The following is a 15,840-nucleotide window of genomic DNA, read 5'->3' on the forward strand; positions in this document are numbered from 1 at the left end:
TATGAGCAGTGCCCTGGCTATGACATTAAAATTGTCTTATGAGATTTTAATGCCAAGCTAGGAAGAGAAGACATCTTTGTTGGCATAATCGGGAGATACAGCTGCACGACACCACCTCCGACAACGGATTCAGGCTGGTCGATTTCGCTGCGGGCGAGACGTTCTGGTAGCTTGTAAGCAGTTCACACATCTTAATATCCACAAGGGGACATGGAAATCTCCTGATCAATCAACCGTCAACCAGATTGACCACATTGCGATCGACACACGACACTTCTCCAGTATACAGGATGTCCGAACTTTCCGAGGGGCCAACATTGACTCGGACCACTACCTCGTTGTAGCCAAGGTACAGCTACGGCTATCCCGGTCCAAGCCCAAACAAGGAAGTACTGTGAGAAGATGGATCGAGTCTCTAATAACCTCTTAAGGAGTCCTATGCTGCCTGCGCAGGAGGACAAGAGCTGCTCGCGAGCTTTACAAACAGAAGAGGAGAGAGGAACACCGGCTTCGTAGATGTAAAAAAAGGAAGCAAGAGAAGCTCGCGATCGAGGAGATAGAGGGATGTCACAACAAGAATGAGGTTCGTAAATTTTACCAAAAGGTACAAAAAAACCTCCCAATGGTACCAGCCACGAACCGAAGCCTGTAAAGACAATTATGGGAACATCGAAGTAGAACCGCAGTCTATGTTGAGAATATGGAAAGACCACTTTTTCAAATTATATAACGGCGATGACGAACCGAATTCCGCTGGAAGGGAGATAGAACCACTCAACCTAGGCGACGCAGATCAACAATTCCACCTACCCGACCTCGACGAAGTGAAGATAGCTATATCTAAATTGAAGTCATACAAAGCTGCTGACGGCATCGCTGCCGAACATGGAGCATGCACCAACTCATCTGCAAAATATGGTCGGAAAGCATGCCCGATGTGTGGTCTCAGCATAGTGTGCCCGATATATAAGAAAGGAGACCTCTAAATTGCGCCAACTACAGAGGCATCAGTCTCCTTAACATTGCATATAAGATTCTCTATGCCGTATAGGTCTAAAGCCGTCGTCAACAACCTGATTGGTCCTTATCAGTGTGGCTTCATACCAGGCAAGTCCACTATCGACCAAATATTCACACTACGGCAGATCTTGGAAAAAGCCCATTCAAATCGATACCCACCATCTCTTTATCGATTTTAAAGCCGCGTATGACAGCATTTATAGGGAAGAGCACTACAGAACAATGTCTAGTTTTGGCATCCCTGTCAAACTTATCTGTTTGTGCAGAATGACAATGGAGAATGCACGCTGCTCTATCAAGGTAGGAAATGATCTCACCTATTCATTTGATGTCAGAAAATTATTTAGACAAGGCGATGCTCTGTCATGCGACTTCTTCAACATCGTTCTGGAAAGGATTGTGCAAAACTCAACCATCAACACTTGAGGCAAAATCTTCCAAATGTCCATCCAATTACTCGGATACGCAACTGATATTCACATAATTGGAAGATCAAAGCGTGATGTCAGTGGAGCGTTTTTAAACATTGCAACGGAAGCGAAGAAGATGGGCTTAGTGGGCAATGAGGGCAAGACCAAGTATATGCTGTCATCAGCTGTACGGGCTGTACAGCGACACTGACCTAGTTAACAGAATTAAAGTCCAACGGCTTAGATGGCTAGGTCATGTAGAGCGAAGGAACATCAACGCCCGGAAGGTCTTCGAATCCAATCCCGAGAAGTAGAGTAAGACTGCGACTCAGGTGGGTGAAGACCTCAACCAACTTGGCGTGCGAAACTGGAGACAGCTAGCTAGGGACCAGTCAACTTTCCAATAAGTTGACTTATTTGGAAGGCAAAATTGGTAGCAGCAAAAAATATAGATTTCAACGAATTAAATCTCAAGATGTAACATTTGTTACCAGCAGAGTTGGTGTCATACAAATATATTGATAAAGTTCGTGATACTACCGAAGCTGTAAATTATTCAACTGAGTTTTCGAACTTATTGGATTTGACAGACATGTTAATTTACAACTGAAGTTTGGATCTCCGGTAATTTTGCTTAGTAATTTGAACCCACGACGGTTGTGCAACGGCATGATTAGTAATTCAAAAATTAATGAAAAATGTTATCGAAGCCATTATTCTAAATGGCAAATTCCGAGTTGAAAATATATTATTACCGAGAATCCCTTTTATACCCACAGATGTTCGAATTTAATTCAAAAGCCTTTAATTTCCAATTAGATTGGCATTTGCAATGTCCAAACAATGTCTGTCTGCGGCTTAGATTTGAGCACTTCATGCTTTTCACTATACGGACAACTATACGGAGCGTGTTCTCGAGTGTACACTCTGTTGCATAAGGGACTAATAATGTTTTTTTTTAGTATTTTTATAATTAGCTATATGTTATAATTTAAAAAAATTAATTTTAATAAATCTCCCACTTAAATACCACATCCTTACACACTTACAATAAGTTATTTATTTCTAGTAAAATGTTCTCTAGAAATTATTTATATGACAAAACAACGTGTGTATATATAAATGTGTTATAAAGCATAATAAATAAGCTCTGGTTTCGGATGATGCGGCTCTATAAACATTATGTCCAGTGATAACGATGTTTATATTAAAAATAAATTAAAAGCAGACTTAGACCATATACATCCATTGACAACTAATTAGAAACGATTCTATTTTGTATTTTATTAAATATTAATGAGTTCTTCTCATCTAATAGTGTACATTTCGATCTACATTATTATTGACCCTCCTTCGAACCCCTTTTTTCTCTGTGAAACAATACACATATTATCTTGATATAGCAAACCGTTAAGTTTTTAGTTTAAAAAGGTTATTCGGCGGTGGTCAGCTAATTAGAAACTATTGAGTGTAAATTTAAAATATCTGAAATTTTTGGCATTTCCTATAATAAAAGGTGAATGTAGTTTTGATTTTAAATCATTTGTCTATTTTAATAACACTGGATTACTGTACCAACATATTGCAACCCAATTAAAATGTTGCTTTGGTGCCAACAGAAAATGGTCAGGAAGCCATGGACAACTTAAGAAAAAGTGCAGCAGTCGTACAGTGGGAAATAATGGATGAATTTTATATCCAAATATCAAAAAGAACTGTTGCACGTCGCTAATTCGAAGCTGGACTTCTTTGATGGATACCATACTGGAAAATATGAAATGACAACAAATGAAATGTAAAAAATGTCGATGCTTAATTGCAAGCCTTTAGAAAGCCTGATATGCGTTTCCAATTAAAAAAGATGCCAAGACCTTATCGAGTCTATGCAATGACGGTGTGCAGCACCGACCAAATATTAAACAGTCAAAACCCAACTGAAAATATTTGTTGTTACTTTTCTTTGCAATTCGCCAGATCTGGGGTGGTATCGGCTAAGGGATTGTTGATAAAAGACAGTCAAAATAATCGAATTTGATCAATGTAAGGTGATAGTCAAATTGATACCTAAAAACCTGTCAATAAAAATGTGATACGTCATTTTCCTACAAATATAAGTCGGTTCTGAATAGAGCTACCAGACGCTTACAAAAAACGAATAGAAATTTTTGTCAGTTACCTTTTTAAGATACAAAAAAACATTTTTGTGACCGACAAAGCTTACGACATTCGAAAAAACACAAGAAAAGTAAGAACGTTATTTAAACACAGGGTTTAAGTATAAAAATATGTTTATAACCGAAGTACCTATAAAAATTTTTAAAATATTCTAATGTTTTCAAAGACATATTTAAAATGGGCTCAATATTGTCAATGGGTGTGAATCAGTGATTTTTGGAAAATTAATTGAACATAGGAAAAACACAACTAACGTGCTGAATGAGACGAGTGATGAAAGAAAATTTAAGATTGGTCGTATTACAATTTCTATAAGTCATATGGCATAGCTATTGGATGTTATTTTAGAAGAGATAAGACAAATTTAAATTAACACGCTGAATGGCCAAATGTAAATCCACAAATCATTTTTTAAATGCCGACACATTCACAAGAATACCGACTCCTTAAAAAATAAGTTCAATCAAGTAAGTAGTTACAAGGAACGGTGTTCGACATCGAGAGATGATAGAAGGATGAAATAATTCAGAATTTGTCTCCACACTTAGGTATCGTATACCTTTCTATCACCGTAAAACTATGATTGTTCTGTCAATGTTTTATTTACAATAAGGCACGGCATTTATTAATTCTTCATCAATTCAAAAAGATTCAATTATTTAGCATTCAATTTCCAGCATGTCAATGAAAGTTAAGTTTCATCTCAAAAATAAAGAAAGACTAACACTTCGTCGATGTCAAAGCTTTGCGATTTGTACATGTACTCCCGATGTTAGATGAAATTTGTGGTTCAACATTTGCAGTAAAACCTCGAACTTCTTACCAATTCACTAAAAAATCACTTTTCATAAATTAAACCACTTTTGTTTTAGAAATTTGTTTCTTCATCTTGTATTACCGAGCAATATTTTAGATGTACATGAACTATTCTCAAAAAAATAAAAAAACAGGAAATCTTAATATATAGCTTATTCGTTTTCTTGCGAACGTAGACGACCATTGGGGTTCGTTAAACGAATAGCCAATTGCTTGGCGCGCTCAACGATTTCCTTGCGTTTCTTTGAGGACACACCATGGGCGATCTCGCCGCAGTACACACGGTTTTGCATCATCAGAACTTCGAGTTCCTTGACGTTGTGGACGAGGAATTTTTTGAAGCCAGTGGGCAACATATGGCGGGTACGTTGGTTTGAACCATAACCAATGTTTGGCATCAAGTATTGTCCCTTGAAACGACGACGGACTCTGTTGTCAATACCTTTTGGTTTACGCCATTTTGCCTGTAAGGAATACAAATGGGAACATTAGAAACAAACATTTAGTTATTTGTAATCGATATAAACTCACAGAAAGCTTGGAATAGCGGTCAGACTGATGACGAATGAAGTGCTTTGTACGCTTCTTTACAATTTTTGGCCTGTATGCTGGTCGGATAGTCATCTTGAAGCTGGAATATAAATTTGATCCCAATTTAATGACAACATTTTTTAAAGATAAAAATTCGCCAAATTATGCAAACACAAATGCATAAAATTTTGACTATTTCACATCGATGGAAATTTATAGAATTGGAATGTTAAAGTATATTTTTATTTTATTCATTGATGTTTGAGAAATTTGGCGATTTTTTAAGGAAAATTTCACAGTACACACCGCTTTTACAAAGTGCACGTCAAAAAAGAAAGAAATTTGAAGTTGGTAGCGGTTGGGGTATTTGTTTTGACATTTGTCAAAAGGTTGAATTTCACTATAAAATAATTCATTTCCGGTTAATGTCTAGAATATGAATATTCACAATGGATGAAAAGTATTTACACAGAGAAATGAAGGTCGTACTTTGTGGCCCTGTTACATGTTACAAAAACATAAATACAAACTTTCAGCTCCAAGAATTTGGAAACATAGCAAAATGTTTAGAATGGATTTAGGTTATGTTAAATTTCACGAAAACTTCGGAAATTAAAAAGTTGGTTTGCAGAGAGAGGTGAGAATTCAAATTTATTCTGTTCGTATTTCGTAATGTCTTTATTGGACTCCGAAACTTTTTACGAGATTATACAGGGGTGACATTAGCTATTGAAATTAATTTACTTCACTTTTTTTACACAAAACTTTTAACACCACATTAACGGCGAAGGTAAGAAATGACAGCTCCATGAAAATACTATAAATTGTATATATAAAGGCGGTAGTAAATTCCAAAAGTCGTGTAGAGCTGAAAACAATCTGGAGTTCAGACGTCATACATCTAAGGCGAAGGATCAATTAGTATTGAGATCTGCTTGAATGTGATTCCCATGTACAGAACAGTAGGTTGATGAGTAAGCAGTATACCCGAAAACAAAACTTAAGTTAGAAATTTGAGTAGATTTTCAAAAGGCATTCGAAGAAGATCTAATGTTGTGAAATACTATCAAAGTGTCGTAGTCCATTTATGTATCGAATGACCTAGATTGTGGAAAATGTAACGAATCAAATAAATAGCTATAATATATAATAAATTTCATTGTCATTTTTTTCTTTTCTAGTGAAAAAAACATTCTTCTGACCGACAAAATTTTGCGACATAAAAACACAATAAAAGAGATCCTCTAAACTGCACCAATTATAGAGGACTCAGTCTACTTAACATCGCCTATAAAATCTTCTCTGCCGTAATGTGTGATCGTCAACAACCTGATAGATCCTTATCAGTGTGGTTTTAGACCAGGAAAGTTCACAGTCGATCAAATATTGACTTTACGCAGATCTTGGAAAATCCAAGAACACCAAATCGACACCCACTCATCTTTTCATCGATTTCAAGGCCGCATAGAACAGCATCTACAGGGACGAGCTGTATAAAACTATGTCTAGTTTTGGCATCCCTGCCAAAATCGTCCGTTTGTGCAGGATGACCATGGGCAATTCACGCTGCTCCATTAAGCTTGGAAACAACTTAAAAGGTGATGCGCTATCATGCAATTTTTTTAACATCGTACTTGAAAGAATAGTGCAGAGCTCACACGTCAACACTAGAGGCACTATATTTCAAAAGTCTGTCCAATTACTGGCATATGCTGATGACATTGACTTAATCGGAAGAAGTCACCGTGATGTCAATGGGGTTTTTGTGATTATTGAGGCAGAGGAGGCAAAAATGGTTTTGACTGTTGAGGGCAAAACAAAGTACATGCTGTCGTCAAGAATACATATAACACCGACATCTTGGTCAAAACGTCACCATCGACAGAGGTAACTTTGAGGTAGTCAAGGACTTCGTCTACCTAGGCTCAGCTGTATACGCAGAAAACAACACCAGCGCTGAGATAAAACGCAGAATAATTCTTGCTAACCGCTGTTTCTTTGGACTAAGAAAGCAATTGAGTGGTAAAGTCCTCTCTCGAGGGACCAAAGTGTTGCTATATAAAATCCTTATCATCCCCGTCCTGCTATACGGTGCAGAAGCATGGACTATGGCAAAAGCGGATAAAAGCACCTTGGGTCGCTTCGAGAGAAAAGTTCTTCTTGTGATCTACGGTTCCGTATGCATAGAAGGAGAGTGGAGGAGAAGATTGAACGACGAGATGTATACAGCGGGCTGTACAGCTACGTAGGCTTAGGCAGAAGGGTAAAAAAGTCCAACGACTAATATGGCTTGGTCACGTAGAGCGCATGGAAACCAATGCTCCGGCCCGGAAAGTCTTCGAATTGACACCCACAGGACAGCGCAGTAGAGGAAGACCGCGGATCACGTGGCGCGCACAAGTGGAAAGTGACCTCACCCAACTTGGAGCGCGAAACTTTATACATCTAGTTAGGGACCGAGTTAGATAGAGAAGTTTGTTGGGTGAGGCCCTAGTTCACACAGGACTGTAGCGCCACATTAAGTAAGTATGTAAGTATGCCTACTGATATGGAATGTTCTAATTTCAGCAACAAAAATAAAAGAAAAGAAACTGTATAAACACAGAAACGCGTTAGACTGTTATTCCAGAGGTCTTGGGTTCGATACCTGCCTATGCCATCTTAAGTCTTTTCACGGGTACTGCCTCTTGCGAGGAATTGACAAATTCTCCAAGAGTAACTTGAAAAAGTGCTTTCTCAAATTAGATGTTCGGAATCGGCATATAAACATAAGGTCCCCTCCATTCCTGACAACATTACTCGCACACAGGAATGGTTGAGAGTTGTAAGTCACTAGGCCCTAGTTCTCAACGGACTGTTGCGCTATCCAATTTATTTTTTTTTAAGAAAAACACTCTCCTCATTTCTTTTAATTTTACGGCCCTCTAGAAAATCCCGGGCTCACACTCACAAGTTTATTCATTAGACTCGTAATATATTTATGTATAACTTATATCTATATGTTTGACTTTTGTTTTCGTAGCAACAAATTGGCAAACAAAATACAGCCAAGCTTCTTTATAACGAACCTTCAAGGGAACAAACAATTGATTCGTTATAAAGAAGTTTTATAAAAAAATCGTTGTATGGAATTTTTTTTAAAGTATACAAAAAACTCATTTTAAATAAATGTATGTCTTTTTATTTTTGAATTAAAAACATATCAATTTTCGACTGCACATGAACAGTTTTGATTTTTGTTTTATTATAAAAATCATCATATGCATCATCTGAGGTTTCATCTCTTGCTTCAATAAAACTTCGAATATTATCAAATGCAGCTCATTCATTCCTTAAGACTGTCGACAATGTACTAAATGATGCACCAAATTTTTCTGCAACATCTTTTTTCTTTTCTCCCCTTTTAACTTTTTCAATCATCGATAACTTCTCTGATAGCGAAATAGCTTTGGCCTTCGACATTTTGACAACAATTCTCGAACAATGCCAACTAAAACAATTGACCTGTTGATATTCGCAGCATTTCTACTACACATAAAGGAATACAAATCGTAGTAAACTTTGTTTTCAAATTTGAAAATTGACATTTCGTTATTAAGAAACAACTTTGTCTTCGTGCCACAAAATTAATTCCTTATAAAGATAATTTCGCTAAAGAGAATTTCGTTATAAAGAACCTAATTCGTATGGGATATTTTTTAAGGTGAAGGGGAACAAAATGAAATTCGCTATAGAAAGAATTACGTTATAAGGAAGTTCGTTATAAAGAAGTTTGACTGTATTTGAAATGCATATTATTATTATTTAAAATCACACTACCTATGAAACTGAAGATTCGAAGAAGACATGTAAAAAAAATGATTTATTTTAGATACTCTCATTCGGAAACCGAAACTTTTGCAATATAGTACAAGCAGCACGTTTTAATTTTAAACTTTTGTATTTATAACTTATACATAATAATCATACAAAAATTATCGAGTCAAAAAATAAAACTTTTAGCATGATGAACTCTTGGCTTTGAATTAAATATTCTCTACAATGGGTTTAGCGACAAATTATTATATTACATTAAATGCAACAATTCCAAATCTAGATTAATATAAACTCTAGACTCGAATAATCCACAACACTTGTGTTATTGATTTAAATCTATCTACAAAACATATTGTGTTATATTATTCTTTTATGTTGTTGCGGCAATTATATGTATATATGTATTAAAAAATAACAAAATCTATAATAAATACATAAATACATTGATATTACATAATAACCCTTAAGATTTATCTCATTTTAAACTATATAATACACTTGCGAAATTGTATCACTTTTATTGTTTTTTTGTTGCATTATGTTATCAGTTCCTTAATTTTTTCGTAGGCAGTATTCATAACACCCCAACTCATAAACGATCTGAATGCGTTAAAGCCACAACCACGAAAAAAGTATGATATTCTACCGCCACGCTCGTGGTATATTCTTTGGCAAACTGTCCACATTTTTTCCCGTTGGTGCCCCATTTCACTTTGCATTGATACTTTTATAACGTTCATTGGATAGAAAATTGTACTCAAGGAAGCTCCAATTACTGCACCAGCAATAAATTCTTGCATCGTTCGGGATGCTAAGGAAGCCTAAAAAGAATTTAAAACTTGGTATAAATTATATGTATGTGTATACGAAATTTTGTATTTTAAAATATTTAAGATCAAAAACAAAGAAGAACGATTTGTCAGTCTTTTTATTTTCAATTAACAGGCAAGAATAACATGGTAAGGGATTGTGTCATTATATGGTGAATGGCAGACGTGAAAAAATACACTTTTTTTTTAATTAAATTAAATTACTTAAGAAATACCTTTTAGTAATGGGAAATGGAATAAAATTAAATATCTTAAAGATAAACAAAACCATTACTTCTTCAGCTATGAGTAATGAGAGGAAGTACACAGGCCTTAACGTAATTTCTTTATCCGTCAAATACTTCGTACTATGTACTGTCACTGGAAATTGGTTTACAAAATACCATTTCAACTACATTTTAAAATAACTTTCCTATGGGCCAATTATAGCTATTATTGGTTTTCATCATTTAATTTTTTTGTTGGCAGGTCGTTTATTGCGATCATTAAAAATTTCGTTCTGATGCTTTTATGTTCAAAAGGCAAACAAATCGTTCAGTGAAATTTGTTCATTGGATTTCAATCAACGAAAACAAAAAAATACATTTTTTATAGAAAAATAAATGAGCAATTACACTTTTTTTCTCAACAAAAATTCTTTCCTTGATTTCCGATCAATCAGTATATAATTTTTATTTCTAATCAACGGGAAACACCGTAAAATATCGATTCAAAAATGTTTCCGGATGGATTTCAATGATAGCTATAACTGGCCCCAAATGATAGAAATTTTGAATGATAGCAATAAACGACAAATTCTAATGATTGATTTCAATGATGAAAATCAATGGTAGCTTTAATTGGCCCCTATTTCAATAGTCATTTTACTATGGTCGTGTCGCTTTTCAAACGGTATTGCGAAGCTTTAACGCCAGCCTTATCGTGAGTCATAGACTACACATGGGATCCACTGAAAATTTGACATTTGGACAAATAAATTAATGGAAATTTCGAATTCAATGAGCAGCCTTTGTATTTATTTACTATTTTAGTACTTGAAAAGTTAAATGGAGTTTTGAAGAATCAATTTCGATGTCTCCTAGCTGCAAGAAAATTTCAATACTCTCCACAAAAAGCAAAGCTAATTGTGTCTGTGCAGCTTTTTTTTGCTTTCCTTACAAAACAGAGCTTCCCAGAGATCTAGTTTTGCTCCTCTAAGTCTAGATGCAGATAATTGTGTTATCAATGATACCAAACAGCTGTTCGAATACGAAACCGAAAATAGGATATATTTACATTACTTCAGTAATATAAACACGTTTAATAGCACTGGTCAATAAGGTACTGTAAGGAGAAAACAAATTTTACTTTTTTTAAGGTTCAGTTTGATCATACCTCAAAATCAATTTATCACGTCAGGTTTATGAAAAATTTTTATAATTCGAAAAACCTTGTATTTTTACAATAAAATTCATGATGATTTTCCAAGTCTTCAATCCGTTTAAAAATTTTAAGTATCTTACTGACTAAACTAATCTTCAACTGCTATACATTAACATCAAAAAACGCTAAAGCATTAATGCTGAAACAGATTTTAATAGAAAGATGCAAAACGGTATAAAATCAAATTTTGATTTTATTATGAATACGTAGTCTTGAGGTTATTATAGTATTATTATATAAGTTCTTGCACTATATTGAATAAAATGTAAAAACAATGTTAAAAACAGGTATTTTTGAATTTGAGATTTTGCATTCGAAATCAGCATCAAAAGAAGACCCATAAGTCATCTCTTCGCTAATGAGAAAATAAGAAAAATAAGTGATTTACTAAAGTGAAAGTTTTACTAGAAGTTAAAGATTTCTATTTTACAAAATCATCATACAACTTTTTGTTAAAAGATATGTTGAGTTTTATCTTTACCTTTTTTGGTCGGCTTTCTAGTGGAAAAACAAATTTCACTTTAGTTAAATCCTTAGTTAGATTTAAAAATGAGGGTCCCAACATATGCACCAAATTTAAAAAGGCTGTAGCACTCATTAAAAAAATTGGTATACAGAGGAACAAAATTATAGATATTTAATTTCAATTTTTTAAAAACAATTTGCAGACTATGTTTTTGGCAAGAACAGACAGTACTGTGCAAAACATTTTTCATTAGAAACAAAAATTGTTTAGAAATTCAAACAGCAAAATTCTATCTTTAGTTTTCTAAACTTTTTTGATATTACGATATTATGATAACTAAATTATTTAATAGCATGTAAAATTGCTGTGCAAAACATTTGCAATTCAGAAGTCCCAACCAAATTTCAAACTAAATTTAAATTCAAGTTTTGTTTTGCTTTGTTTTCAAGCTTATGAACAAATTAAATACTGAATACAGCAACAAAAATTATGTTTATTTAAATTATAATATAATCTACAATTCCTTTTAATCATTTATTCAAAATCGAAAATAAACTAACTCTTGAACTTGATATTAAGCAATTAAGTGGATATAGACCAGGGACATTTCATTTTTGATAGCGAATTGCAAGTAGAAGTTTTTTGGTATACTGAATAATAAATATCTTCATAGTTATAATAAATACATATACAATAAAATATGTAAATGTAAAATTGTGTACTTACGTCATTAGGTATTCGTGCATTAGCCTCTTCACGCAATACAAAAAATGCCGCATTCGATGGCCCATTCCGGATCAACACGGGAACCATTCCCCTATACAATTCTAGGAACCCATGATTCGCAATCACATATCTAAAAAATAATAATTAAAAACATAAATACAATCAAATTATGTTAGTGGACAAACCGAAAAGCCGCAGGTGTATTTTTAAAATGATGATGAAACTTCGAATCCGCCAACAACGTCTGAACCCTCTCAAATGGCAGTAATGCACCTTCAAATGTTCCAGCTGTAAGGCCGGATATTATTTTGGCTGCATAATTGTTCATCTGAAACCCTTCAACCAACATCCGCCGAGTTCCATCGTACACTCCGAACATTATCGAAAGCGATACAGTTTTTTGTGCTAATGGTGGGAATATCCCACGATAAAGGTAAGTAATTCCTTCATTTCGCAGCTGGTCAAAGGCAGATCCTATTCCCACACCATGTAGCATTTGTCGGAATATGAGTTTGTATATAGGGTATGTCAATCCCAAATTGACAAAAGCGGCTCCGCAACCGCAAGCAAATTCATGCCAATCAAATGATACAATCAATCTAGTGTCTATGCCTTCCATAGTCGTCAGTTCTTCTCGTGCATCACTCATTATAACTCTTATTGGCCTTTTTTGTTAGCTGTAATACATTATTTATTTTGTTGAAAATAGTTTGGATCAGTGTTGGAAAAGTCGATAAAAGTTTGTGTCAACAAATTTTCTTATCTGGCGAGCTGATACAAAATAAAACAAACGGAAATTGAATTATAGTAAGACGCAGGATCCAAAATAAATATTAGAATAAAATTATATAATACCTCGTATGTGAAAGCCTTTGATAAACTTAAAATGCTTACCAAAGTTTTGACGAAGTCTGCAGGACCAAATGGAAGCGGAGTCACAAACGATTTCCCCCTTTATTCTTGTATCTCTTCAATTACAGGACTCGGCGACTTTGCGGATTGCTGACACCATATCGTTTTCTTCTTTATGTAAAAAAGGGGTACCTATATTATAACAAAAAATAATCAACAAAAATTCTATTCGCATATATATCGCAATTCTATATCAACGAACAACAACGCATGCACGAGTTGAGTTTTTGATGTCTTGTGTTTATGTCAAAAACAGATGACGTTAGACTTGTTCGATGGGTATTGGATAAAAGGTAGGGTACGTTCTTTAATTATGGCGATTTCCATAGGTAAATTCAGATTTCCGTCAAATATTAATTTTTTTGTGGCGCATTTAACACGGTTGGAGATCATTTGCTTTTGTGTAATTGGGCTTGAGGGAAAATGTAAAGTGTGATTTTTGGCTATCTTTTTGGGAACACTGGTTTAAACAGCTGACGCACGTTTGGTATTCTGTTTTAATGCAGAATTTTGCGGAAGGATTTAGGTGTGATGCCTTGCAAAACACAGTTGGTGCAATAATTGAAGCCGAACGACAACGTAACATTTTTGGTGAATTGGCTCTTGGAAAGTTGGCAGAAGATCCACTTTTTAACCGACAAATTTTGTTTAGCAAACAAGCAAGCGCAACATAGATGCCGGTCAACTGGCCGCATGTCTATACAGAAAAAGTCAGCTTCAACTGACATATTATCACTCAAGGAGATTGAGAAAAAAGTTTAACCACAATTTATTTTGTGCATTTTTTGAATTATTTTATTTTCCTATTTTCCTAGCAGGAAAATTATTTTCTATAAGAGAATTATGTGAAAAATTAAATAGAATCTTCCACTGATTTGTATTGCAATACATTTCATTCGGACACAAATTCAGTACCAAAATGTGCCATTTCTCACTACTTTTTAAAATTAATCTCGGAGTATGACGTTAATGGTTAATTGAATATTATCTTCCAATGCTTAAACAGTTTGTCACTATAAACCTATTAGGATTGGATTTTAATCTCCTAAACCCAACTTCCTAAAAATTGATTTTCTACTAAAAATCTCTACTACAACAAAAAACTGATAGGAAATGGTTTTCGACACATGTATTAAGAAAACAGAGAAAATATTGACTTCAAATTGTTTATCTCACACAAATATTGTTATGAATATTTTGTTTAAGCTTTTTAGGCAAGAAAAATCGACGAACGGGATGGGAATTTATTAGTGTGGGTCGCATCCCAGCCTCTTTTTTAACAAATAATTTGTTATGGCGCCCTAGTACACTGCCACACAAATACCAATCCGTCCTCCTTGGAATGCTGTTTTTGTGAGAACTGACACTATTATAAAAAATGCAGCAAAGTTACTTATATTTATTTTTCTAAGATTTTATAATTTAATTATTTATTTAACTGGGCGCCTAAACATTAGTTTATTACATTCTTCTTGTGTTTTATACATGAAGGAAAAAATGACAGCAAGTTTTAGAAATTCAGAGAAAATATTTTCATTGATTTCATTAAAAATTCCTTTATAGACAATATTTGTTTTCTAAAAGATCTAATTTAAATGGCGTTATTTAAATAACATTTTCCTACTAGCCCTGTACATGATTAATATTTATAACAATTATTTGTTAAAAAATTGTCAAAGAAAGTACACTTGTGCTAACACAATTAAGACACATCAATAATCACGCGATGCAACTATAAATATTAGTTTCCTGTAACTCTTATACTGATTGGACCATAATAGTTAACGAATTCCGTTATCTTACTTTAAGAATCACATGATGAGGTAAGGTTGTAAGCAAGGTCTCGTCATTTATTTCGAATCATTTGTAAAAAGCAGTCGACTAGAGTGCTCATATAATTAAGCCTTTTTTTTAAATTGTGGTAAAAAATAGTTTTTGAATCGACTTTCTTTCATAAATTAATTAAATTCACTTTTTAGTGTATTTAAACCTTAAATTCATAACATTTTCATTAAAATGGGGAGAAAAAAAAGTTCCAACCCAACTGAGAGGAAAATAATTTGGGAGTGCTTCCAAAAGGAGAAAAATATTTTAAAAGTAATCCAAATACTAGGTTTTTCTCGGGGCAGAGTCAGAAATGGACTCGATTATTTAAAAAAATACTTTTCAGAATTTACTCCGTAAAGACCACGAAAAACCACTTCTGCTGACGACAGGCAACTTGTAAGGCTTAGCAAGACGGACCCTATTCTAACTTCAACTCAAATAAGAGCACAAATGGAAGAAAATTACAACGTCGCTCGTGCTATCAGCACAAACGATCCGAGGACGCCTTAAAAAAAAACTTGAATGGACGAATCGCCAGACGAAAACCGAACCTGTCGAAAAGAAAATTATATTGAAATTTTCCAAAGATCATGTTCAAAAAACGTCCGCGCCCACCATTAAGGGAATTAGATCCAAAATACACAAAAAAAAACCGTAAAACACGGAGGCTCCTCTGTAATGGTCTGGGGATGTTTCACTGCATCCGGCGTTGGCCCAATTGTACAGATAAGTGTAAAAATTACTGGCGAGATGTACAGGGACATCTTAGATACTCACTTAAATAGAGACTATGCAGACAATTTGCCACTTGTCTAGATATTTCAACAGGATAACGACCGAAGCATTGCTTCCGGGTCGTTAAATCCTGGTTTGACACCAATTCTATTAG

At 34.4% G+C, this 15,840-nt stretch overlaps 3 protein-coding genes across 4 annotated transcripts in view; 1 reads left to right on the forward strand and 2 right to left on the reverse strand.

Moving 5' to 3' along the window:
* LOC129944788 (uncharacterized) overlaps positions 1-15,840 on the forward strand; it is a 58,358-nt gene that overhangs the window by 2,965 nt on the left and 39,553 nt on the right. The gene's annotated exons all lie outside the window — the stretch shown is intronic.
* Positions 4,467-5,314, reverse strand: LOC129939941 (60S ribosomal protein L32). Its single transcript, XM_056048132.1, has 3 exons — positions 5,259-5,314; positions 4,953-5,052; positions 4,467-4,885 (listed from the first exon to the last, which is right to left on the reverse strand). Exons 2-3 carry the CDS (start codon positions 5,043-5,045, stop codon positions 4,574-4,576), a joined length of 405 nt encoding a protein of 134 aa, XP_055904107.1. The 5' UTR covers positions 5,046-5,052; positions 5,259-5,314; the 3' UTR covers positions 4,467-4,573.
* LOC129939940 (mitochondrial nicotinamide adenine dinucleotide transporter SLC25A51) lies at positions 8,874-13,340 on the reverse strand. Of its 2 annotated transcripts, none has more exons than XM_056048131.1 (4): positions 13,107-13,340; positions 12,398-12,983; positions 12,213-12,342; positions 8,874-9,589 (listed from the first exon to the last, which is right to left on the reverse strand). In XM_056048131.1, exons 2-4 carry the CDS (start codon positions 12,859-12,861, stop codon positions 9,305-9,307), a joined length of 879 nt encoding a protein of 292 aa, XP_055904106.1. In that variant the 5' UTR covers positions 12,862-12,983; positions 13,107-13,340; the 3' UTR covers positions 8,874-9,304. The 2 variants fall into 2 exon arrangements, with proteins under 2 accessions (XP_055904106.1, XP_055904105.1); XM_056048130.1 differs by having other exon boundaries at positions 13,068-13,340.

The sequence above is a fragment of the Eupeodes corollae genome, chromosome 1, assembly GCF_945859685.1.
Source record: "Eupeodes corollae chromosome 1, idEupCoro1.1, whole genome shotgun sequence".
Taxonomy (NCBI): domain Eukaryota; kingdom Metazoa; phylum Arthropoda; class Insecta; order Diptera; family Syrphidae; genus Eupeodes; species Eupeodes corollae.

Coding starts and splice junctions, on each gene's coding strand:
- LOC129939941 (XM_056048132.1), bottom strand. CDS start 5,045: ATGACTATCCGACCAGCATACAGGCCAAAAATTGTAAAGAAGCGTACA. Junction 4,886..4,952: donor ACCGCTATTCCAAGCTTTCT/GTGAGTTTATAT, acceptor TATTCCTTACAG/GCAAAATGGCGTAAACCAAA.
- LOC129939940 (XM_056048131.1), bottom strand. CDS start 12,861: ATGAGTGATGCACGAGAAGAACTGACGACTATGGAAGGCATAGACACT. Junction 12,343..12,397: donor AATACACCTGCGGCTTTTCG/GTTTGTCCACTA, acceptor ATTATTTTTTAG/ATATGTGATTGCGAATCATG. Junction 9,590..12,212: donor ATGCACGAATACCTAATGAC/GTAAGTACACAA, acceptor AATTCTTTTTAG/GCTTCCTTAGCATCCCGAAC.